Genomic DNA, 26,898 nt, shown 5'->3' with positions numbered 1-26,898 from the left:
GTTACTATGGAGAGCATGTTCAACCAGATGGAGTTTTTAGCATTGAGCTAAGTGGTGGAATTCCTCTAGAACTTGTAAGGGAATTAGAGGGAGAGGACTTGTGGTTGATTCGAGGGCGAATACAATCCCGACATATCCGATCTAAAACATACTATGTGTATATTGCTCTGGATAGAACAGCAACCGGGCGTCGAGCAATAAAACATTACTATTGCACGTGCCATATAGAAATGAGAACCATCGGATGTTGCTCCCATACTATGTGCATAGTCTGGTACATGGGTTATGCTAGACATGACCCTTACCTCAGCCCACCCGCAATAAGTTTAGATTACGTATTTGTAAGACTAGAAAATGTTTAATTGTACGTCATTAACTTATTATTGTTATTAGCCTTTATTCAGAAGAACAATACATTTATTTTATATACATTACAAAATATGCTACTCTACTACTTACAATTGTTGTGTGTTAAAAGCTGTATGTTTTCCTATAAATAAATAAATAAATAAATACAAAGATGTTATTATTTTTGTCCATTTGTCTGGCCCTCTCAAAATCAAAACATGTCCGGGCCGGACATGTTTTGATTGTTTGTTGTTTCATTTCAATTTTTTAGTTTTATATGTTACATCAGTTACACCTGTCATTTTTCTCAACTCCTTGTTTTCTATTTTGTCTATCCTTTTCTTTCCAAACATACTCCTCTCCATAGCCTTCGGCCCAACTTCCAGCATACTTGTGTGAGCTTTTGTTAGTGCCCAAGTTTGGCACCCTTATGTTAGAATGGGTGGAATCCATGTATTAAATAGTTTTCTTTTGGTGCTCATGTTTATACTTATGCATTTTACTATTTCTTTAAAGGACCAGAATCTTTTCCAGGCATTGCCAATTTTTTTTTGTATATCTTTGGTTGTTGTATCTATTTGGTTGTTGTATATATTATATTAGTTATAACCACTGATTCTAAGCAGGAATCTTGCGGTTAATATTGTCTATTTCTCCCAGCGCCATCACACCTTGCCAGAGTTGCCAGAGCGTTTTTTTCTTAGTAATGTTGTCATTACCTTGTAATATCGATTAAACAAAACAAATGCTGTTTAGTCTATTTATATTTCTTCTTCTTATATATAAAAATGGATTTTCAAATGTGTTAGTCGCGCTAAAACTCGAAAACGGCTGAACTGGTTGGGCTGATTTTAGTCTCAAAATATTCGTAGAAGTCCAGGGAAGGTTTTAAAGTAACACGAAGTTCACCGGGACAGCTAGTACTTGATACATATTTTTTATTTTTATTTTATGACTAAATACTTTTTTCCAATACTATTTATCAACCTTACCACTGTGTTTTACTATCAAGTATTATATCATAACGTAAGATATCCATGCTTTTAATAGTGACACTCCAACCTTTTTATCACAAAAGGATTATTTTTAAATTATTTTATTACGACGTAACCATTGGGCGCACAGATTGGACGTCATAGTGAAAAATGTCAGGAATTGTGTATTCTATCCGAATATATTTTTTTTTCTTTCTGGCCGGCACTTTCATTTTTTGGTCCAAAAATGTATGAAACGTGAATGATGTCCTTTATTATATGAATATTACCTTTTTTTGGTTTCCACTTAAATAACTAAAATATAAATTTTAAATGATTCCGCCAATTTAAAACGAAAATAATCTTAAAAATAATGCGGCGGTTCATTTTGGAAGAACGGTAACGAAATCAGTGTTATGTTGTGCCCATCACTAGTCGTGACTAACTGATAGGTGTCAGGAACGAATTCTCTGAACGGCCGAACTATAATAATCTTTTACTCAATAGTAAAAAAACCAAATGTAATAAATTCACACTGCCCAATGTAAGGCAAACGGAAACCAATGTGCTTTTAAATGGTGATGTTATGTAGCTAGTGGATACAGCTGTATTTTTAGGTATAACACTAGATTCCAAGCTTCAGTGGGGCCCTCATAATGCTGGGTTGGCCGACAGACTCAGTTCAGCAGCATATGCCGTAAGTAAGATTACACAATTTGCTGATGAAGCAACAGCACGTCTAGTTTACTTTAGTTACTTTCATAGTATTATTCCCTACGGCATTTTGCATAGTATGTGAAAACTTGAAAAATGTCAAATAACAAAGTTTAAATCATAATGTATAAAAAGGAAAAGGGTCATACTTAGTAAATTGCGAAAACTAATGATGGAATATGGCCGGTGAAGCGGATTTTTTCTGCCTTGCGGCTAAGCGTAAATCGCATTAATTGACAATTCTCGTATTGAAATGACTGGGTTAGAGCTCGTGCACAAAATTGGGATGCGATATCGCATTTTTTGACACCTATGTGTCAAAAAAATTTCAATCTCATAATAAACATTTAAAAAGTCGCAATTTTTTTTTGTGTACGAGCCCTTATTGCGTTATAGGATCTACTCGTATTAATCACTGTTATAATAATATAAGGATTACCTCATCAGCTCTGTGCTCAAGGCAACTGATCCCTTGTAAAGTTTGGTGGTGAGCGCGCACAGTGTAGTGAGCTTCTGTTGCAGAGACTGCAGGTAGTCCGCTGCGGAGGTGAACTCGGGATCTCTGACCCTGTTTAGTATAAATTATAATAATATATAATTATTATTATGGTAGTAATAAATTATAAACATTAACTTCCCTACTAATTAAAATATTCCTGGTGCGTGATTACTGATTAGACGTACTTATACAATACTAGCGGCCCGCCCCGGCTTCGCACGGGTGGACATTGATTTTTAAATATTTTTTTTTCAATCTTTATTTCTTAGTCAATCTTTATTTTAAGCAGAACATAAAAATGATTTACACTATTTAGCCTGTAACTACTATATTATAATTATTATACACATTTTTATTGTATTTTTTTTATATTTTAAGTGTTATGTTTGATTATTAATTCAAAAATAATAGTCATTCAAAACTTAATGAATTAATGAAGCACTATAATATTATCACATCAATGAAGTGGCATCCGGCTGTCGCATTTAAACTATTATATTATAAATCTATTGTGTCAGCGATTCCCATGATCGAGGTAATAATAATTAATATTTACGTGGACTCTCCGGGCGAGCACACCCGCGCGGCGCGCCTTGACGACGCCCAATTCGCAACGTGCAGCAGAAATCGTAATATTTTAATTTCGCCATAACATTAAAACCAAACGTCCAATTTTAATCATTCAAAGACCAAATACTATCTACATTAACTGTGCTTAGTAATGAAATAATTTATTTTGATAAGAATTAATGCCATGAGTAAAATAAAGGCATTTAAATGTAGTCCAAAAACATATCAAGATTTTTTAATAAAAAAATGGTGATTGTGCCTCGCTCAACATAGATAGGTATAGTGTGTCGCGGACTTTTTTGTAGATATTTAAAAGATCTACAATTACTTAGAACATTTTATGGTTCTATCTTTTATAGTTTAGGCAGCGTACGCGAAAAAAGTAACATTTCTGGTTGATTTTTTACACCTTGCGTCCGAAAATCCCAAATATCTTACGGAACCCTATTTTTTTCCAAAATAAAATTTAGCCTATGTTCAGCAGCATTAATGTAGGATTCCAATGGTAAAAGAATCTTTCAAATCGGTCCAGTAGTTTCGGAGTCTATTCAAGACAAACAAACAATCAAATCTTTCCTCTTTATAATAGTAGTGTAGACAAAGTCCTTGTCTAAAAAAATAGGAAAGTAGACAAGAGTAAAACATTGCGCGCTTGTAACGTCTGTATAGGCTATGATATTATCATCTTATCATTGGTCTGGGGATTTTTAATTAAGTGATAATGACAAGTTTGAAGCTTTTGATAAAACGTAAGACATCAAATGTACACACCTAGCGCCGTTGGTTGTCTTCGGTTCTCCACTGCTATAAAATGTTCCTAGGCCCCACAAATTTAACGCGCTATTCTCACTTTTGAACACCTGAAAAAAAAACATTTAGATATGCAAAAAGGTAAATTATTATATTATTCACGTATTGTGAACTATACAAACTTCACATTTTGCTTAAATATAGAAGAAAGGAGTCAAGGAAACTCACCTTTTCTAGTTCATCATCAGGTGTAGTGAGGAACAGACGGAAATCTTCACTGTGAGTCAATATAGGATGTTTAGCAACTCGATCTGCAAAATAAAAATGAGTTGAAATCAAAATGATATTTTTTAAAACACAATTAAGATGGGACATCATTACGCGGCAGCGAGTAGCCACGCAACGCAAAACTTTACGTTTCGTAGAAGTGACTTTTTGAAAGAAATTCTGCGTATTCAAATACAGATTCTACGTCATTTGATCGGATTATGTCAAACCCACCGCACGGCCACCACGACCAACATCTATTTGACATAATATTCCGTTGAAGTAACGTAGGTCCACCATCTATGTATAATAATTAATTTTCAGATAGATGCAGAGAAAACTCACCAAGGAAAGAGTGTAATGCCAAAGCTCTGACGGCGACAAAAACAGGCGAATACCGGTCTAGCTGCTGCCGGGCGGAGTGCAGGGGCGGCAGCGGCGGCGCCGCGACCAGCGGGTGAGCCGCTGATAAACGTTTATGAAGTGTCTAAACAGAAATGAAAAATAAAAATATAAACTATTCCTGTACTTATTTCGCTTATAAATAAGTACTAGCTATTTGACCGAGCTTTGCTCGGTATTCGATAAAACGCGCATAAAATGAAATTTTCTAAAAATGATTCCTAGCTAGATCGATTTATAGCCCCCAAAACCCCCTATACACTAAATTTCATGAAAATCGTTGGAGCCGATATATATATATACAAGAATTGCTCGTTTAAAGATATAAGATATGAATATTTTTTGATGTTTTACACGACCGGTTTAAAATAAATGGTAATATATTATTATGTTGATGACATTTTCAAAGAATGATGTCCAGATCTGACCTGAGAAAAAGAGTGAGAAAGAAGTATTTTATCTGACTCAAAAAATAAAAGAACACGAAAATCTGCAGTGACAAATGAAAGATATTTTTTTTTTTCAAATCGAGGAATACTTTTACAAATTTGGTAAGTACCTACCTATCCCTAGTTCGTACTAATATTATAAATGAGAACATGTGTATGTATGTTTGTATGTATCTTCATTAATTAAAGTGACTGCTGCTTAAATACTCTAAGGACTGTTGTTTTGGTTATCGTTAACCTTGCCCTATCCTGTGTCTGAATTAAATGAAACTTAGTAGTTATTTTCAAATATTATTTTGTTTATTATGTTTATGTATAAGTTATTACAGAAGTACATAGTGTAACTAAATTTCATGATTGATATCTAAAATATTCTGCTATTTTGCCACGGAACTGCTCCTTCTTCCATAAAGTGATTTTTATAATTGGTTCTTCGTTGTTCTGCTATATGCGTATAGTTGTTGCTGCTCTAATTTTCAAGGTTTCTTATATACCTAGAACTGGGTTCTAGCCTCCATTGGCCAGGTCGTTCTTCAGTATCCATTGTTCCCAAAGGTGCATATGAACGCAGTGACGTTTTGATCAGCCAATTGTGCAGAGCACAGGTTGCTTTTACAATTTTATTAACTTTAACAGGAGATACAAATATAGGAGTGCGATAAATCCGAAATTTCATCACCATCACCCCGAAGGCATTTTCGACGATTCTTCTGGCTCGTGACAGGCGGTAGTTAAAGACTTTTTCTTCAGTTGACAACGGCAACCGACGTGAATAGGGTTTCATCAGATAATTTTTTAAAGCGAAGGCTTCATCTCCTAAATGTACACCCCAAGTAGGAAAATTTAGTGTGTCATTCTCTATTTTCGTTTTCAATGACGAGTTGTTAAATATTGTACGGTCGTTCATTCTTCCTTGAGCTCCCACATCAATATATATGTCGCAGCCGACTGGTTTAAATAGCCGTTCAATCAAACAGCTAGCCTTTTGACTGAACAACGCCATTCAATCACACGGCTATACGTCATTTAGCCGACTTGTTGACTACAACGTTCAACACTACAGCTAGACGACGCTTAGCCAACTGGTTTGTTTTTGTTTTGGCGGGGGGATGTGCCCCCCGAGCCCCCCTTTTATTTAAGGGCGGTCGCCGGCTGCTGCCGCAGCACGCTAGCTGCGCTCGCTCGGCTCCCTCTGTATTGTGGTCTAAGTTCTAACCTAACCTAACCTAACCAAATTTTGGACTTTCTGGATTGTTTTTGTTTTGACGGGGGGCTGTGCCCCCCGAACCCCCCTTTCGGGGGATCCATCCATTTCATAATCCCGTAATTTCTCCTCGAATATTTGTTGAAATTTTAATTCACTCGTATGTGCCTCGACAATTTTTGGCTCTTTTATAACACTTGTAACTTTTATTAACTACTTTCTTTCCGAAAAACAACCACAAACACCAACAAACACCTGCTAGTTGACGCCATATTGTAAATAAAACGCACCTAGCGCCGCAGCGGTGCGCGCTGAACTACTTCAATTAGACGGCGGCTTTTGAATCAGCTGTAGTGTTGAACGTTTTGAGCGACTAAAATATTCAATAGAAAAGCTAGACGTGTGATTGAATGGCGTTGTACAGTCAAAGGGCTAGCTGTTTGATTGAACGGCCATTTAAACCAGTCGGCTGCGACATATATAAAACAGTAATTGCTATCCACAAGGGCTAGAAGTACAGTACTTAAGTATCCTTTGTAGTTAAAAAATCACTTCCACTGTGTTCTGGTTGTTGAATATTGAACTGTTTACCATCCAATGAACCACAACAACCAGGAAAGTTCCATCGATGGTTTCAATAGTCCCCTTTCAATAGTCTCCCATTCTGTTGTTGTTTTTGGAATCTGAAAAATAGATTAAGAAGGTCAATAAAAAGCACCTACTTATCTTTTTTTACAGATCAATTCGGACTCTGATCGGAATGAGATAAGCTCTCCGGATATACCAACAAGTCCATCTCCAGATATACCAACTTCTCCTGCAATAGAAGAAATAGGCTCACCGGCAACAGCACAAGTACCCTCATCAGCTTCACCCTCAGCAGCTTCATCCTCAGCAGCTTCAATTTCACATGACCAATTCGTAAGGCCTCAGAATATTAGGACCAAGAAACGAAGTAATGTAGGCCGCATTGAAAAGTCAATTGATAAACGTCAGAGTATAAAATACCAAGTGTTGTCTAATTATAAGGAAACAGAAGATGAATTTTCTTACTTTGGAAAGAATATTGCTAGTCAGCTAAGGCAACTTCCTATCATGGATGCTCTAGATTTAGAATCAGATATTTTGGAGTTAATAAAACGAAAGAGGAAATCCGTTTATGAACAGCGATTAGAACAAGAGTCTTCTACAAATACTGGCGATGGCGACTACACCATTGAAATACCGGAGCATATTTTGAAAAGTATTTGGTCACAGGACAATCAAGAAGAATCACCATCAATACTGATATCTCAAATGAATCAAGAAGAATCACCATAAATACTGCTATCTCAAGATAATCAAGAAGACTTGTCATCAATTCTTACATCTCAGGCACCGGCATCACAGCCACGTAACAATCCATTAGGCGAAGCAATAAGAAGCATCGGAGGTTTTTATGAAGAATGATTATAGATTTAAGATTTAAAGAGCCAGCCGTAGCCAACCAAAACGTCCAAGATACTTTTACTGCAATGTATGATGATGTGATGGGTTTTTAAGCGGTTTGATGTTTCACAGCTTCTACTTTAATTTGTATTTTTTTAATAAATGATAAAAAATTTAATGTTTGCCTTTTTTATTTATCTGAATGTATTCTCTAACGCTTAATAGATGGCATCTAAGACTGACGGCAGAAATTTAGATATACTGCTCTTAGGAACACGGAAACTACTTTCAAGGGACGAGAAACTATCACCAGTTGCCAAATATCTCATGACTATTTGTAATTTAAGTTTTGCAGGTAATGCTGCCTGCTGGTCTTAAAATAGTATCTTCTTTTTGTATGTTCGTCTCGACTTTACTTAGGAGGTAGTCAAATAGTTCGCTATTCAGCCTTAAATGATTTTTATACGTAGCGGGGTCTTCCTGTTCTACTTCTCGAAGAAATTTGTTAGATGCTCCCTGTCCATTGCGGCGTAGAATCCAAGGGCGCATCCAAACACTTCTTCTGCGACTTTTTCTTTTTTTCTCGTCTTAGCTCTTCTATTAACAAGTCTGCTACAATTTCGACACCATTTAGCAATAAATCTGTCTGGTCCGACATCTTTCGATCTTGAAGAATGAAGAAAATGATCAAAGTGAACTATGTTAGTGTCAATAGGTATCAAAATGAACTTTGAACAAAGCTACTTTGTCAAAGGGCATTTTCAAAAAAATGTGTACCCCTGGTTTTTACCTTGTCCCTTGACTTCGCTACAGATTATTTGTATAAAATTACACACTAACATTTTGTAATTTTAATGTAGGAGCAAAAACAAGTTTTCTTTTATTAAAATACATTCACGTTTGTATAAAATTTTATTTAGTATGAGATTTATAAGGGTTTTTAAGTACCGAAACCTATTAAATTCACCTGTTCCCAGTTCCCAGAAGTTGTAACAAAATCTTTAATAACTATTTTTTTTCTTAAAGTAAGTTACTTAAAAAACATATGTTAGATTCCTAAATACTTAATGTATCTATTGAATATCTTGTTATTGAAAAATCTAACATAATTTAACTACAAATTAATTAAAATTATAATCATGAAAAAACAACCCGACCGGAATGTTCGGTTTAGTGACCGTTTTTTTTAGTTTTATAAACATACTACAAAAATATTTTCGGCACTAAATGATAGTACTATATTTCATTGTACATCGAGTCACTTCAATTTGAATTTAGTAGTTAAAAATCTGCTACAAGACGCGGACGCAGGTTGGATGGTTCTTCAGGAACGGTTTATTTGTTCAGATAAGTGACCATATTTTGTAAGCATTATTATACTTTCTTCAACTGTTTTTACTGTTGACACGTTGCAAAATTAGCTTAGTATTTAGTATAAAAAATGAAATTGTGATAACTATTATCGGTTATTTACAAACACTTAAAAATTAAAAGAAAGTAATATTACGTGACTTCCGACTTGTGACTTTTCGTATGGTCACATATAATGGAACTGACAAGTCACAGCAGGCGGAAAGCATAAGGCTTAGTTCACATTTTAAATAAATTATTTTTTTATTCACAGATTTTATTAAGAAAATTGGAGATTTTTAAACTGGTACGAATAACGTACAAATATATTTTTTATTACTTATGTGTTAAGGTGACGCCGCGTTAAAGTAAAAAACCGTTTTGGATATGTTTTAGATTGCTAGTTTTCTATGAAGGGCCGGCCCGGCCTCTCACAGAAAACAAGCAATGTAAGAGCAAAAAATGGAAAGGGCGTAAGCGACAAAATAGTTTTGTCGCGTAATTTAAAAACCATAAATACATTTCATATAAGCTATGGGCAAATTAAAGTGTATGCTTGAACCAATCCATGTACATGTTTGGAAGCTTCCACTCACTCTCCTCTGTTGGAAAACTAGGAATCCTTTTTTTTTTACACAGGTCTATTTGATTGATTATTCTGTGTTATAAAAGTTAACCAATCGTGTTATGCTATGGGTAAATCAAAGACAAAGACATTGAAAAATCGATATCGCTACAACCAAATTATCAAGGCGTCGCCTTTACTTAACAATAACAAATATTTAAAATTTAAGTACCTAAAAGTTTTATTTTTTAAATAATTTTGATTTTATTTCCACTACTTTTCTATCAGTAAAGTTGAAAATCATTTTGTGTCATTGATATTTTTAGATTTATAATAACTAGACATCGGATTATATGCATTTGCATACTTGCACATACAGTCACTATAATGCAGAAGAATACTACCAAAAAGTTGTTCAAAGCATAAAAGAAAGTTTAGGACACAACAAGGGCACAGAAAGGAAAAAAATACTCTCAGAGAAAGCAATTGAACTAATGAAAGAAAGGAATAGAATACAGAATAAGCCAAAACTCCACAGAGCCGATAGAGAAAAGTTGAAAGCCCTTTATAAGCTCTCTAACAAGGAAATTAAAAAATGTTACGATTCTCATAGAACAGAGACAATACAACATTATTTAGAAAAATTTAGATCTACTAAAAGAGCACAAAAAGAGCTAAACGCTTCACATACATGGATAAACTCACTTCGCTCTGACACAGTCGAAAGTAAATCCCGTACAGAAATAATAAATATAGCCACAAAATTTTATGCTTCGCTATACAGCCAAATAGACTCTACTGACATAAAGAGCAATAGTACTTACGTCTCTCTATATACAAACCCAATAACACCATTTTCAGAAGAAGAAGTCCTGAAACAGATAATGAGACTAAAGACCGAAAAAAGCCCAGGACCGGACGGGATAATAAATGAATATATAAAGTTTGCTAGAGCGCTGTTACTAACACCAATCACCATTCTATGGAACAAAATATTAGAATGCGAGGTCGTACCAAATCTATGGAGACAATCTGAAATAATATTGTTGTACAAAAAAAGAGACCCAGCTGACATCGCAAATTACCGTCCGATAAGTCTCATGTCCTGTTTTTATAAATTATTTTCTTCGTGTCTCCTGGAAAGAATGTCTAACGATATTGACAAACACCAGCCAATAGAACAAGCTGGATTTAGAAGTGGATTTTGTACAATAGACCATATACAAGTTGTCGAACAAGTAATAGAGAAGTATTTAGAGTTCAACCGACCCTTGTTTATAGCTTTTGTAGACTATAAAAAAGCTTTTGACACAATATCACACGAAAGCATCTGGGAAGCTCTACATTCTCTTGGTATAAACGAAAAATACATCAATATTCTAAAAAACATCTATGGAAATTGTACAAGTAGAGTAAAACTAGATAAAATCGGGCCGCCAATAAATATAAAGAGAGGACTGAGGCAAGGGGACCCAATGTCCCCAAAATTGTTCATAGCCGTCTTAGAAAAAATTATGAAAAACCTTAGATGGAGCAAACAAGGCATTAACATAAATGGTAAATTCTTGAGCCATCTCAGATTCGCCGACGATATTGTATTATTTTCCGAAAACCCACAGAAACTCAATATAATGATTAATGATTTACATCAAGCCAGCACAAAAGTCGGACTAGAGATGAATTTAGAAAAAACAAAGGTTATGACAAATCATCAAAATATAAACACAACGATCAAGGTCAATGATACACCATTAGAATTCGTGCAAAAATATATATACTTAGGAAAACAAATATCATTCGAGAAAAGCCGAAACGCAGAAGAAGTAGAGCGGAGAGTAGCAATAACTTGGAATAAATATTGGGCCCATAAAGATATATTCAAATCGCAATTACCAATAACTACTAAAAAGATTGTCATGGACACGGCCTTACTACCATGCCTAAGTTACGGGTGCCAAACCTGGGTATTCGACAACAAAACAAGAAATAAGATCCAGACAACCCAAAGACGAATGGAAAGAAGCTTTTTAGGCCTAAAACTCAAAGATAGAGTAAGAAATACCGACATCCGGAAAAAGACCAAAGTTAGCGATGCTCTAACTTACATGCTACAAAGAAAATGGAAGTGGGCAGGGCACATAGCGAGATATGACGACAGCAGATGGACTCAAAGGTCGACAGAATGGATTGGCCCAAAAGGAAAAAGGTCTAGAGGCCGCCCGATTGCTAGATGGTCGGATGAAATAGTAGCAACAGCGGGTAGAGACTGGCCGAGCATCGCTAAGGCAAGAGACGAATGGGTTACCTTGGAGGAGGCTTTTACCCTTAGGGGGTCCATAGAAAAATAATAAATAATAATAGAATAGAATATAAATAAATATAATTACTTATTAGGAATTAATATATTATGTACTAAATTTATAAAAATCTGATTAAGTCCTTTAAAAATAGAATTATTATGTAGTAAATTGTATAAGAAATATTTCTATAAAAATCAAATGTTTTTAAAGCAAATTTATATAATGTATTTTTTTATGGAAATCAATAAAGCTTTATTATTATTATTATTATTATTATTATTATTATTATTATATGCAAATGCATATTATAATGTCACTTTTTAGGCGATAGTGCATATTTTGGCAATTTTGCATATTTCGGTAGTTTAACTTCCATGGGCATTAAGATTGCAATCGGAAAATGTTGGTAGAAAATTATTATTGGCGTATAATAAATAAATAAAAAGTCTTTATTTCAAGAAATTAAAAATCCTGGATTTTATGAAATTATAAAAATTGGCGCTTTTATTAATGTCACTACCGGAAAAGTCTTCAAAAAAATAATAAATTTTAATATTAAGTTACTTTTGATTGTGCATATTTTGTGCATATTTCGACCATTTTTCGTGCATATTTGCATGGATATTTCGGCACTTTGATCGTGCATATAATCCGATGTCATTAATAACTTAGGAATTCGTAGACATGTGAACACATCTTTATGATTATGAGATGTTCGTCCCTCTAATTAATGATGTTAAATCTATGAAATCAAAGAATTTTTTACTATTATAAGTAGTGCAACAATAAAAATGTTTAAATAAAAGGTTTTTGTGTTATAAAAACTACTTTAAATAAGTATGTTAAATATTACTTACTCATGTAAAAAAATGAAAAATAACCTAGTGGGTAGGTCACATAGTCACACTACGGATTAAAAATAATTGCTACTCTTGTTGATCCTTGAAATTATCAAAATTTTTTTTAATAAACAATTAAATATGCATTTTACTAGATTAAATAAACAAAGAAATCCATTTATTGCTGTATTTTTTTTTATTAAATTATATTTTACATTTAGTCGCACAACGGAATCTGTTTCGTCGAAAATTCGATTTTGTTTCAATAATATCAGAATAATATAACATTTTCAGCGTTCTTTTTAACTTATTCCATTAGTTCAATATTTTTCCTTGTATATGACATTCAAATAAATCGAAATAAATGACCTTAAAAAATATAAACATATTTTTGCAAGGGTACACGTTTTTTTGAAAATGCCCCAAAGCATACTTTGATAGTGTCAACGCGGCTTAAGTTGGATTTTCTTAATTCTACATAAATACAGTACAACCTAAAAAGTTAAAGATTGCATAAGTTGTGTGAAAAAGGGGTCCTTAATAATTGTATAAAATGTATATCGAAAAAAACCGGCCAAGTGCGAGTCGGACTCGCGCACCGAGGGTTCCGACAGCTTAAAGGTATTATAGACCTGAGTATTTGGTATGAATTTCAATTTAATACCTCTACGCGTTTATGAGGAAATGGGTAGTAAGTTTAAAATTATTAAAAAAATATATATTATGTGATGTAACTAAAAATTTATGGTTTTCGTAATTTTTCCTTTATCTATGCTATAAGACGTTGCTTCGTACCAAATTTCAAGATTCTGAGTTCACGGGAAGCACCCTGTAGGTTTTGATTCCCTTGCAAGTGTCGAAAATTTGCGGCATAAACGGCTGTATCTTTTGATTGCGTTGGCTTAGAAGTTTGATTTTTTCACAGCTTCAAGGGACAGTAGACCTGAGTAATTGATATAAATTTCAGCTTCATACCTCCACGCGTTCCTGAGAAAAAGGGTCTTGACAGACGGACAGACGGACAACAAAGTGATCCTATAAGGGTTCCGTTTTTTCCTTTTGAGGTACGGAACCCTAAAAATATTTAAAAATTGTCTGAATGGGCTAATGCATAGACATAAATATTACTAGCGTAAGGACCGGGTCAACCGCGCGTTGCAATGATGCCGATTCGTCGGTGTCAAAACACTTCGTTTGACACCGACGTGACTTAGTCGTCTGTGGTCCGTCTGTGGAACAAATCGGGTGTGTCATCGTATGTGTATACAGTGCCATAAAAATGCCTAGTTGTGTGGTAAAAGGCTGCAAAAATTACGTCAAAAAAGTTAAAAAAGCACATGGAATATCTTATCATCGGTAAGTAACACAAACTGTTTGTCTAAGTAAAGAAATAATTAATTTATAATTTTACTACCGATGTCCGCCATGGCTACTGTTTTACCGAGTAATGACGCAACGTCAGTAAAACAGCATTCACACGAGGCCGCTTCATAGCCTGTGTGACTTTGCATGCATGCAACGTCATTTTGCATGAATACGAGTATTATTTTTCTTAGAAAATTGATTTATTTTAAGATTTGCCGTTAGGTATGTGCCATAATCTATGGTATGTGCTTTGTATTAGATGTATGGATGAAATGAGGCCACCAGATTTTTTTTTCATAAAACTTCTTAGTTTGTAGCCAAAGTGGCTTATGGCTGGTTTACACGCATTAAGTTGCTAAAATACATTTTAACTTAATTTTAAGTTATTAAATGCCTGTAAACACAAAAATTAGTAACAAGTAGCTTCACGTAAAATTTAGTTAAATACTAAAGAAGATAATTAGAATTTAGTCTATTTTTCTGTTACGTTGGCGGGCAGGGCACAATTTAGTTATGGCTGGTTTACACGTATAAAGTTGATAAGTAGTCAACAAAATTTTAACTTTATTTTAAGTGACTTACCGTGGGAGAGCCATGCTTCGGCACGAATGGACCGGCTCGACCGGAGAAATACCACGGACTCACAGAAAACCGGCGTGAAACAGCGCTTGCGCTGTGTTTCGCCGAGTTAGTGAATTTACCGGAGGGCCATTCCCCTACCCTTTTCACTTGCTTACCCTCCCTTATTTCCTTCCCTACCCTCGCGGGTGGGGATTATCACTTGACACGTTTGGATAGGCACTTATTAAAAATTAAATCACTTAAAACAAATTTAAAATTTTGTTGACTACTTATCAACTTAATACACGTAATTTGTAAACCAGCCATTAAATTCATTAGTGTAGTGGCGCACTCGGTTAAAACATAAGTTTTTTTTTATGAAAAAAGGGGGCAAACGAGCAAACGGATCACATGATGGAAAGCAACTTGCGTCGCCCATGGACACTCCCAGGGGGGAAGGGAATAGGAATAGGAATATTTTTTTACGCGGGTACTTCGCGCACCCGTACCGGTGGTAGGTCAACATGTAGACATTCTGAAAATATTTACTTCTTTGTCTACAAATAAATAATATTATTCATTTATTTATTTTAGATAACGGAGAGGTGGTTTTTAAATATTTTGGTAGATGTTTTATGGTATTAATATTTACATCACAGGTTTCCTAATGATCCAACGCGCAATGAGGTTTGGAGTCGTATTAATAGAATACAACGAAAAGATCCTTATTTTAAGCCTGACAAAAATACGAGGATATGTTCTGTTCATTTTTGTGACGAAGATGTTGACATTTCAAAAACTGGACTAAAAAGGCTAAAAGCTTCGGCAACGCCGCGATTTGAGATTGGGGTAGGTACTTAAATCCTGTTTATTTATAATCCATACTTCCATACTTACTACTTTGGGCTGAAATATAGTGAAAATAAATATACATAATTTTTTTTTCTATCTACAGATTCCCGACGATATTAGTCCTGAGACGCCAGCACAAAGCTCTCAAGTGGAGGAAATGGACGTTGATATAAGTGACCTAAATTCAATATTTGATACCCTAAGAAAAGTTCACTTAAAGAAAAGAATTGTAAGATTAGAAAAACGATAAAGTGTTGTAACTAAGAAGATAAAATATTTAAAGATGCAGAATAAAAGGCTGACAAAAAAGAACAAGTCATTGTTAGATATTATTAAAGACATAAAACAGAAGAGGTATATAACTGAAGAAATTGAGTCTGCTCTTGGAATAAATGCCGAAATAGCAGAGATTTACAGACTTCAAGTCTTAAAAAACAAATTTCGTAAAAGAAAAATGCGACTATCGTATCCACCTGCCCTTCGAAAGTTCGCTATGACATTAAATTTTTACTCCTCAGCAGCCTACAAATTTATAAGAAGAAAATTTGATTGTTGTCTTCCTCACCCAAGGTTTTTAACAAAATGGTAATTATACAAAGAACTATTAATTATACTGTACTCGGCGAAACCAGGCGAAACATACCGGTAGCGGTCTTTAACTCCCTGTCAATAACTTTTCATTTTCTATATATATACCGCGATTGACAATGAGGTGCTTTGCAGACGACGGGGCGGGGCGGACCGGTCAGCCGCGGACATGCCGCGTTTTCAGTGCGCGCCGGGCACCTGCAGTCTTTTTGCCCGCCGTGTGCGTGGGTAATATATAGGATTCCCTTAATTGTGCTATCGTTCGCGGCGAAATTGACCAGACCGCCCCGCCCCGTCGTCTGCAAAGTGCCTGAAGTGTCAGATGTTGTCAATTTTATATAATTATATACTATATATGTATAATAATCAAATATATATATAATTAATATGTAAATATGTATTTACATATTAATTATATATATTTGATTCTGTTGTATTCTCTCTTTTAGGTATAGTTCTATCAACGGTGAGCCTGGATTTACAGAAGAAACGTTTTCCATGCTAAAACTGAAAAGAGACAATATGTCGGAAAATATTGAATGCTGTCTCATTTTTGATGAAATGAATATTCGACAGGCCAAATTATGGAAAGGTGAAAGAAATGTTGGTCATGTGGACATGAGAAGTGGAAACATAAATAAAGAAAAGAAAGCTACTAAAGCTTTTGTAATGATGTTAGTTTGTTTATCAGAAAATTGGAAATTACCAGTTGGATATTTTTAGTAGACGGTTCTTCAAGTGAGCTTGTAGCAAATTCAGTTAAAATTTGTATTGAAAAATGTTATTCCGTTGGGGTTAACGTCGAAGCTCTCACGTTCGATGGATGTCCAACCAATGTGAAAGCTGCCAATATTCTGGGTTGCAACATAAATAGTACTGGTCCATTAAAAACAACTTTCCCCCACCCTGTCACAAATGAAAATGTTGTAGTTTTCATGGATGCATGTCACATGATAAAATTAGTTAGAAACGTTTTTGAGAAAAAAATGATAATTTTTAACGAGAATAATCAGCGAATAGAATGGAAATTTTTGGTTCGATTATTAAAATTACAAACTAACCAGCGGCTGACATTTGCTAATAAATTAACATACAGACATATATATTTTAAAAATCAGATTATGAAGGTGAAGTTAGCTAAGCCGAAGTGTTGCAAAAGTCCTAACACTCTGCAATGAAACATTAAATTCTAGATCTTTTGCAGAAAGTGATGCAACCGTCGAATTTATTAATATATTCAATGATATATTTGATATTTTAAATTCTCGTCAGTTTAATCGAACCGGATACAAGAGAGCTATTTGTCCAAAAAATAAAGAAAAAATATTTACATATATCGATAAAGCTATTACTTATATTAAAAGCCTCAAAATTTTCTCTAAAGTTAAAATAAAGATCATAAAACGTAATAGACGGCCACGTATAGTATTGATTTTTAAAAAGGAACGAATTTTAGATACCAAAAGTAAAACAGGATTTTTAGGATTGATAGCGTGCTTAGAAAGTTTAAAAATTCTTTATCAACGATTAGTAGAATCAAACACATTAAAGTATATTTCGACATAAGATTTTGTAATGAGGAATTTGGGAATAATTCACAAAACACGAAATGATTTGTTAATACATAATTTAATTATTCCTAATGGAATATATGACGAAAATAATTTGTATATAATAATCATCTGCGATGGAACATATAGTTTTTGAACAAAAGCAATAACTTCATGTTTCAAAAAGACACATATTCTTTACATAAATATAGGAATTTATTAAAACCATTTTTATGGGTGACATGTGATGGTTACATACTAGACTGTTTTGGCCCTTACAAAGCAACAACATCTGATGCAGATATAATGACTTCCCTATTTTTTTTACGTCCGTGACACGTTATTTTTCCTTGAATTCAACACGTTATCAGCACGAGGCTCTGAATAAATTAATAGATAGAAAATAGGAAAAGTGTCGAAGTCTACATAATAATGACAAGATCTAGTGGAGATCTTGGTACTAATAGAAAATCCTCAGGTATGACTTTACCTATATGCAATCAATTGTGTGGCGAGGATTACACGGCATGGAAGTTTAAAATGAGGAACTACCTGATCCACGAGGACCTCTGGGAGACAATAAATGGTTATCCGGAAGGTGATGCAACTGCCGAAACAACTAAGAAACCTAATGATCAGAAGGCCTTGGCAAAATTTGCCTTAGTTTAGATGGTCCGGCCATTACGCATGTCCGTAGTTCGCAGAGTGCGAAAGAGGCTTGGGATTCTTTTAAGAATGCCTACGAAGACCGCGGAATGGGACGTAGACTTGCGCTAGAACGAAGACTATATCGAATTAGTCTCTCTGACTACGATCATATGGAAAAATACATTAATGCTGTATTGAGTACCGTTCAAGATCTTGATGATATTGGTAAAAAGATAGAGGATACCTCAGTGGCAGCAATATTATCAAGATATTGAACGGTACTCAATACAGCACACGTTATTTTTCCTTGAATTCAACCATTCAGTATTACCATGTGCAGATGGGTAGTGGTCAGTGGAAGTGGTCAACGGTTATTTCAAAAGAGACTGCAGGCTTTTAGGTTTGACCATTTTAATAAAAACCGTTCCACATAATATTATGTTCACATATTTTAAAATAGCCGTTGCCTTATTCAATAAGTTTGGTGTTCGGCTTGTAGATAGAGTTGATGCTGAACCGATTATTTTAAGAGAAAGGATGCCCTTACAAAATAATTAAGCAAGTGTGGTCAGTGAATTAAATCTAAATAGAAGGGCATCCTTGTTCACAAGCATGACAGCAAATAATGATGTTACATTTCCCGTCTAGAATACAATGATTTGATATTATTCGTATTGGGGACATGTCAAATACGACTTGGACGATCGTAATATTATGCTGAGCATATTCGTTCCCAACGCGTATACACTATAGAAATAAGTAGAGAATTATTTGATGTTCATCGTTATCATCTTAGAGGCAGTGGGGAAAATTCATTGAACCGAGCAAGAACTATAGGCGTGTTGACCGACGTCAATATCATGTCTATATTCTAATTGAAAATAATGTTGATGGAAGGGAAGGCATTATTGAGTATTGCTGTAGTTCTTTAGTAGGAAGGCGCACGGTTGGATGCTGCGCCCACGTCATGTCTGTAATGTGGTATTTGGGCTGGGCCAGACACCAAGATAATATTGTACCTCCGGCTACATTTTTAGACGATGTAATTGTGTGAGACATTGAATAAAAATAAATAAAAAAAGAACTAAGTACTTGTTTTATTTATCTTTATCTCAATTATTTTCCACCCCTTCATTAGTTTTCCACAATACCCTGTCGCAAGTATACATCAAGTTATCCCATTTTATTGCAAAATCGTTCTTGTAACAGCATAGAGTGATCGCGTGGATAACTTTTTGGTAGTTTTATTTATTTCAGAACCCTTCCATTTAGCGAACTTTTGGACCTGCCCTCGTATATTCACGTGTTATTTTATTGTTGGTTCTTCAAAATGGAAAGTTGGCTCGAAATAGGGCGCCTCACAAGGGGCAAAAGTGTTTCGGATTCTTCAATTCAGAGCCACCGGCAGAAGGTACTGAAAATATTTCAAAAAATGTTCCTGGCTCGTCGGTAAGAAAGTTATGCATAAGTTTTTTTTAGAATTATTTGGGTAATTTAGTGTGATTTAAGTTACATATTTACTAATTAGACTTGCGCATTATAGTTCGCGACCAGAATCACTCAATTTAGTACGTAGCTCCATAGCGAACTAGTTCGCTTCATTGGAACTAATGTATTGACGTGTGTAGTAGTTAGTGTACATAGCGGCAGCTATGGTTGGCAAAATAAAATGTACTGTAACAAGAATCAAGGAGGTTGCACCTTAATGTAGTAGCAGTCACTGCGATTTACATCGCCATGCCCTTGTCGCAAAGTATGTCATACGAGTTCAAGACAGTTCTCGACCATGCAGTACTAATTGTAAACTATGTTAAATCACGTCCACTCCAGTCGAGGCTTTTTAAAAAGTGTGTGAGGATATAGAAAGTCAGCATCATTCACTTCTTCTTCACACGGAAGTTAGATGGCTTTCAAGAGGAAGGGTTCTATTAAGGCTATTTGATTTGCTAGACGAGCTTAAGATATTCTTTACCAAACAACATGTTTCTGCAGTTGCACACGTCAGTAAGCTTGTTGAATTGGCTTATTTAGCTGATATATTCGATAAATACAACGTAATCTGCAAGACATTACAGGGATGAGCTACAACAAAATTTAGAGTAAATAATAAAATGTCTTCACTGAAAAACAAGCTTGCCTTCATGGATTGAATGTGTTAAAAAATGTATCATAATATTAAATGACTTTCTAAAGAAAATGAGCTGCGGGTATCTGCAGACGTAGAAAAGAATATACATGAGCATTTGACAAGCCTTACAAAATCTTTGCTTGAGTACATTCCAGAGCAGTTGCAGGACATAGGCTTGGTGCAGAATCCGTTTGTAAATCACACCAAACCTTCGATGCTGTCGGCGTCAGCGTAATCGACATCAAATTTTCATCAACACTAAAACAAAATTCGAAGAAGGAACTTTTGATTTAAATGCCTGTTGGATTGGACTCAAAAAAAAAAAGAAATTGTTAAAAGAGTCATCAGTCATCACATTACTGTTACCGTCTGTGACGACTTACGACTTGCGAGACTGGTTTTTCCGCATATGCTTACATCATAAAAACAATAATAATATAATGAACAAAAAAGTACATATGTACACGACTTACGTACAGGACATATGTTACGATCTGCAAGTAAGAATCCTTAAGTCAACTGTGCCCAAAAATGTCAAGGGCGACGGCTAAGTACAAAAATGACCCAGAAGGTTTCTTTAAGTTCTGCAATGTTATGAGTGTCGTTAATTTAAATTTGCAATTCTAAATGAATGCCAAAATAAAAATGTACTCATACAAAGAGAACGACCGAATATATTACGCGAAATGACTCACAAAAAATAAGTTTGTTACATATTAACCTAACAATATACACGACTCGAGAACCTTAAAAAATATAGTATCTACCTACAATCGTAAACCAAGACATCGGACCAACCTATTAGTGATTTGAAGAAGTTTTTGGTGTTTTTTTTTTTTTTTTTTTTACTAAATAAGGGGGCAAACGAGCAAACGGGTCACCTGATGGTAAGCAACTGCCGTCGCCTATGGACACTCGCAACATCAGAAGAGCTGCAGGTACGTTGCCGGCCTTTTAAGAGGGAATACGCTCCTTTCTTGAAGGTTTGCAGATCGTATATGTCCGGAAATACTGCTGGTGACAGTTCGTTCCAGAGTTTAACAGTGCGCGGCAGAAAGTTGCGCGAAAAACGCACTGTGAAAGACTGCCACTCATCAAGATGATGATGATGGTATGTTTTTCGCGTGGGACGATGGCGAAAAGTTGCAGGTGATATGATTCCGAACAATTCCTCAGAGCACTCCCAGTGACAACCGATAGAGGATGCAGAGTGAAGCTACATCTCGGCGTAATTCCAAGGGGTCCAAGCTGTTTGAAACACTATGGCAGTCAACAATTCGAGCGGCCCTTCGTTGGATACGATCCAGAGGGAGCAGTTGGTATTTTTGCACCCCTGCCCAGAGGTGAGAACAATATTCCATATGAGGCCGAACCTGCGCCTTGTAGAGTTGTAGGCGTTGGTCCGGACTGAAGTACTGTCTCGCTCTGTTAAGAACACCAAGCTTCTTCGAGGCTAATTTGGTCTTACCCACTAGATGATATCGGATCTGGACTTCACTCGATATGTTGACGCCAAGTATCTCAATGCTAGGGGACATGGTTAAAGATGTGCCCTCGAAACGAGGATATACAACCATTGGTGACTTTTTAGTGGTGAACGCGCAGACTTGGGTCTTAACGGGGTTGAATTGGACAAGTTACGCCTACCCCATTCAGAGACCTTCTCCAATGAATTCTCCACCTTAGACACAAGTTCGAAATGTTAAAATTTGTAAAGAAACATTACCATCTATTTGAGAACAATTTATCGAGCCAAAGACATATAAGGGAGCAGAAACTACTGGTCGCTACTCAGAAAAAGAATATATTCTCTAATAGTGCATACTGTATGGCAATAAAATTATATAATAAATTATAAAGATATAAATTGTAGACTATTTAATAAATTGTCATTTAAATTACTTCTAAAAAAATGTTATTACACAATCAATGAATACTTTAATGATAAAGAAATGAATTGTAGTATCTAACGGAATTATTGTAAAGTTATTAAATATGTATTTTGTAATGACTTATTAATAAATTAATTAAATAAATAAATGAAATTGATGTAATGATGACTATTAGATTATTATTAATAACTATTGCCATTGACTTTGAAACCATAAATGCTAATAATTTATTGACATATTAATATCTATATTAGAATATAATAATAATAATCATACCGAGATAAAATAAGATGATAATTCATGACATTAATATTGTTCATTATCTAAAATTTAAATTGTTTATGTAAGAAAAAGCACCAATTGACATAATATTATTGTATTAAGTTTTTTATAATAATTATTTAAGTATTAGAAATAGTATAATTGAAAATATATTAAGATAAAAGGATAAATAATTATAAGTAGTATTGGTATAAGTAAATAAATTATAAATTAAACAGTATAAAATTTGCACGCCACCCAAAGGCAAAATAAGAGAGCTTGATCACATATTTTTAACATCATATCCCTAGTAGCACACTCCGTTGGCCAACGATTGCCAACGGTTGGTAAACTGTCGGGGAATGGTGTGAGAAAATCCCAACAAAGGGCCTACAAAAAGCCAATCGTAAATTCCTACACTAAAATTCCGAACGAAGAGCCAACAATGGCCCAACATAAATTTTACGTTCCGCCGCCAACAGTAAAATGCCAACGAAGGCCCTACTGCGGCTTTTTGTTGTGTAGCCTACAGAACATCTAAACAAATACTCAACATAGACCCAACATTGATTTTACGTTCTGCTGCCAACAGTGAAATTCAACAATCTGCCAACGAAGGCCCTTTAAGTGTTTTTGGTGCCTACAACACATATGTACAAATACCCAACATAGGCCCAACAAATATTTTGTTTTATTTCCCCAACAGTGATTGGTGATAACCTGCCAACGAAGGCCCTACAGTGGCTTTTGGTTGTGTAGTCTACAGAACATCTATACAAGTACTCAACATAGGCCCAACATTGATTTTACGTTCTGCTGCCAACAGTGAAATTCAAAAATCTGCCAACGAAGGCCCTTTAAGTGTTTTTGGTTGTGTAGCCTACAAAACATATGTACAAATACCCAACATAGGCCCAACATATATTTTGTATTATTTTCCCAACAGTGATTGGTGATAACCTGCCAACGAAGGCCCTACAGTGGCTTTTGGTTGTGTAGTCTACAGAACATCTATACAAGTACTCAACATAGGCCCAACATTGATTTTACGTTCTGCTGCCAACAGTGAAATTCAACAATCTGCCAACGAAGGCCCTTTAAGTCTTTTTGGTTGTGTAGCCTACAACACATATGTACAAATACCCAACATAGGCCCAACATATATTTTGTATTATTTTCCCAACAGTGATTGGTGATAACCTGCCAACGAAGGCCCTACTGTGGCTTTTGGTTGTGTAGCCTACAGGACATCTGTACAAATACCCAACATAGGCCCAACATATATTTTGTTATAGTTTTCCAACAGTGATTAGTGACAACCAGTCAACGAAGGCCCTACTGTGGCTTTCTGTTGTGTAGCCTACAACACATATGTACAAATACCCAACATAGGCCCAACATATATTTTGTATTATTTTCCCAACAGTGATTGGTGATAACCTGCCAACGAAGGCCCTACTGTGGCTTTTGGTTGTGTAGCCTACAGGACATCTGTACAAATACCCAACATAGGCCCAACATATATTTTGTTATAGTTTTCCAACAGTGATTGGTGACAACCAGTCAACGAAGGCTCTACTGTGGCTTTCTGTTGTGTAGCCTACAACACATATGTACAAATACCCAACATAGGCCCAACATATATTTTGTTTTATTTTCCCAACTGTGATTGGTGATAACCTGCCAACGAAGGCCCTACTGTGGCTTTTGGTTGTCTAGCCTACAGGACATATGTACAAATACCCAACATAGGCCCAACATATATTTTGTTATAGTTTTCCAACAGTGATTGGTGACAACAGGCCAACGAAGGCCCTACTGTGGCTTTTGGTTGTGTAGCCTACAGGACATCTGTACAAATACCCACCATAGGCCCAACATATTATATTTTATTTTATTTTCCCAACTGTGATTGGTGATAACCTGCCAACGAAGGCCCTACTGCGGCTTTTGGTTGTGTAGCCTACAGGACATCTATACAAATACTCAACATAGACCCAACATTGATTTTACGTTCTGCTGCCAACAGTAAAATTCAACAATCTGCCAACGAAGGCCCTTTAAGTGTTTTTGGTTGTGTAGCCTACAACACATGTACAAATACCCAACATAGGCCCAACAAATATTTTGTTTTATTTTCCCAACAGTGATTGGTGATAACCTGCCAACGAAGGCCCTACAGTGGCTTTTGGTTGTGTAGTCTACAGAACATCTATACAAGTACTCAACATAGGCCCAACATTGATTTTACGTTCTGCTGCCAACAGTGAAATTCAAAAATCTGCCAACGAAGGCCCTTTAAGTGTTTTTGGTTGTGTAGCCTACAATACATATGTACAAATACCCAACATAGGCCCAACATATATTTTGTATTATTTTCCCAACAGTGATTGGTGATAACCTGCCAACGAAGGCCCTACAGTGGCTTTTGGTTGTGTAGTCTACAGAACATCTATACAAGTACTCAACATAGGCCCAACATTGATTTTACGTTCTGCTGCCAACAGTGAAATTCAACAATCTGCCAACGAAGGCCCTTTAAGTGTTTTTGGTTGTGTAGCCTACAACACATATGTACAAATACCCAACATAGGCCCAACGAGATCGCATAATCTGTGGAAGCCACGCCCCCCAGTATCGCGTGGATTTCAAGAATCTCTGATAAAAAATCATGATTAATAAAAAAAAAAAATCTTACACAAGTTGTTATATTAAGTTTTTAATAACATCTATTTAAGATTGTAATAAGTGAACAACTATTATTGGCCCTACTTCCTACTGTTAAGTATAGCTTATAATTGCCTAAAATGTATTATAGCTTACAAAATAATATTAGCTATACCTACAAGTGTCATTAGTGATATAAGAATGATGGCTGTTGTTGTTCCTAATAAAAATAAATAAATAAATTCTGCGATTCGGCCGCTTACACCATCAATATTATCACGGAATCGTGATTATATTGATGGTGTAATTCATGCCATTAATGTTATGAAAGAATCTCCGTGAATAATTTTAGTCCCATTATAAAAAAAACAAAATGTCAAAATCAACATGTGCGGTTATATGGCACAAGCACATCTTTTCACTATGGAAGAGCGCTGTGAGCTGTCTGATGCGTTAGCTAGGGATGGGCAAATGGAAAAAATATATCGATATATATATCGTATCGATACTTTTCAAATGTATCGATATATATATTTTTTTAAAATATCGATATTCCGATATATCGATATTTTTTGCTTAAGCCTCGAGCCTCGAGAAGGTTATCTATATAGTACGGAAGCACAGACTAATTAGAAATACTCGTATTACGGAAGCCCTAGAACAAATTTTTTTGTGATTACTTACTAACAAGCAAATTTTTTGTGAGTAGCTACATTTTGATAAGACGAACAACATTTTTATTTTCGAAAAATCTCGAAAGTGGTAGCTAACAGAGATAGAAAGTATTTCATACTTTGACTTGATGGTCCTAAAATATGGATTGTTTTATTTGTAAGACAAGGTTTTAGGGTTCTGTAATCAACAAAACTTGGTTGACTACTGTACCCTAAAACGGAACCCTGACCAGCAGATTTTTTGTATAATATTTGTAGGTTAATAGTTATATAAATTAAAAGTAACCTTGTCCTTGTCCTTGACCTAAAATAAAAATGTTGTTCATCTTAAATATCAAAATGTAGCTATTCACAAAAAATTAGCTTGTTAGTAATCACAAAAAAAATTTTTCTAGGGCTCCCTCACTAATACAAGCTGCAATTAAACCTTCCTGCCAAATTTTGATATATTTATTGATCCTTGTCAAAAATAAAAATACACGTATTTTTTCTTTTATAATCACTCAGTACTAAAATGTTGAGAAATGGCTTCCGAAAGTTATCCTAAAAAACACTACAACGGACACTACGGCCGGTATAAATAGTCAGTACTCAAAATGCATCTCGGTCTCAAGACACGGTTCAGGCTCTGTGATTGGTTGGCTGTCAAAATTTGGGCCAATCACAGAGCCGAACCGCGTCTTGAGACCGGGTCGCATCTTAAGTACTGACTATTTATACCGGCCTCGCGCGTGACGTGCCCCCGCGCGCGCGCCTCGCCCCGCGTCACCCCCGATCACACCCACCGCCGCGAGTGAGCATTATAGGGATAAAATATGTCATTAACAAAAAAATAACACCCAATTTTTTTTGGTTAAATGGATTCTCCTAATGATACCTAAGCCCTGGAAAAAATTTGGCAGGAAGGTTTAATTGCACCCTGTATAGTTGGCAATCTCAAAAATTATATAAAAAAAAATGAAAATTCGAAGCGAAATAATATCGTTTTTGATATCCGAAAATAAATATCGAAAATCGATATATAAAAGAATAAAAAATCGCCGATATAATATA

The 26,898-nt window shown here is 35.2% G+C and overlaps 1 protein-coding gene and 1 long non-coding RNA gene across 2 annotated transcripts in view; both read right to left on the bottom strand.

Annotated features, from left to right (window-relative positions):
• The window catches only part of LOC121725651 (sorting nexin-7-like), a 147,598-nt gene that overhangs the window by 55,178 nt on the left and 65,522 nt on the right, over window positions 1-26,898 (bottom strand). The window contains exons 4-7 of the mRNA XM_042112685.1: window positions 4,468-4,609; window positions 4,084-4,166; window positions 3,877-3,965; window positions 2,476-2,604 (exon numbers count right to left, since the gene is read on the bottom strand). Coding sequence (XP_041968619.1) covers window positions 2,476-2,604; window positions 3,877-3,965; window positions 4,084-4,166; window positions 4,468-4,609 — 443 coding nt within the window. The remainder of the gene's footprint in view (window positions 1-2,475; window positions 2,605-3,876; window positions 3,966-4,083; window positions 4,167-4,467; window positions 4,610-26,898) is intronic.
• LOC121725656 lies at window positions 7,881-26,757 on the bottom strand. Its single transcript, XR_006035417.1, has 3 exons — window positions 26,566-26,757; window positions 26,521-26,525; window positions 7,881-7,890 (listed from the first exon to the last, which is right to left on the bottom strand). It is a non-coding gene; the product is annotated as an uncharacterized LOC121725656 (long non-coding RNA).

This window comes from Aricia agestis, chromosome 3, assembly GCF_905147365.1.
Source record: "Aricia agestis chromosome 3, ilAriAges1.1, whole genome shotgun sequence".
Classification (NCBI taxonomy): domain Eukaryota; kingdom Metazoa; phylum Arthropoda; class Insecta; order Lepidoptera; family Lycaenidae; genus Aricia; species Aricia agestis.
The sequence above is the reverse complement of the archived record's forward strand: the minus strand, read 5'-3'. Positions and strand labels throughout refer to the sequence as shown.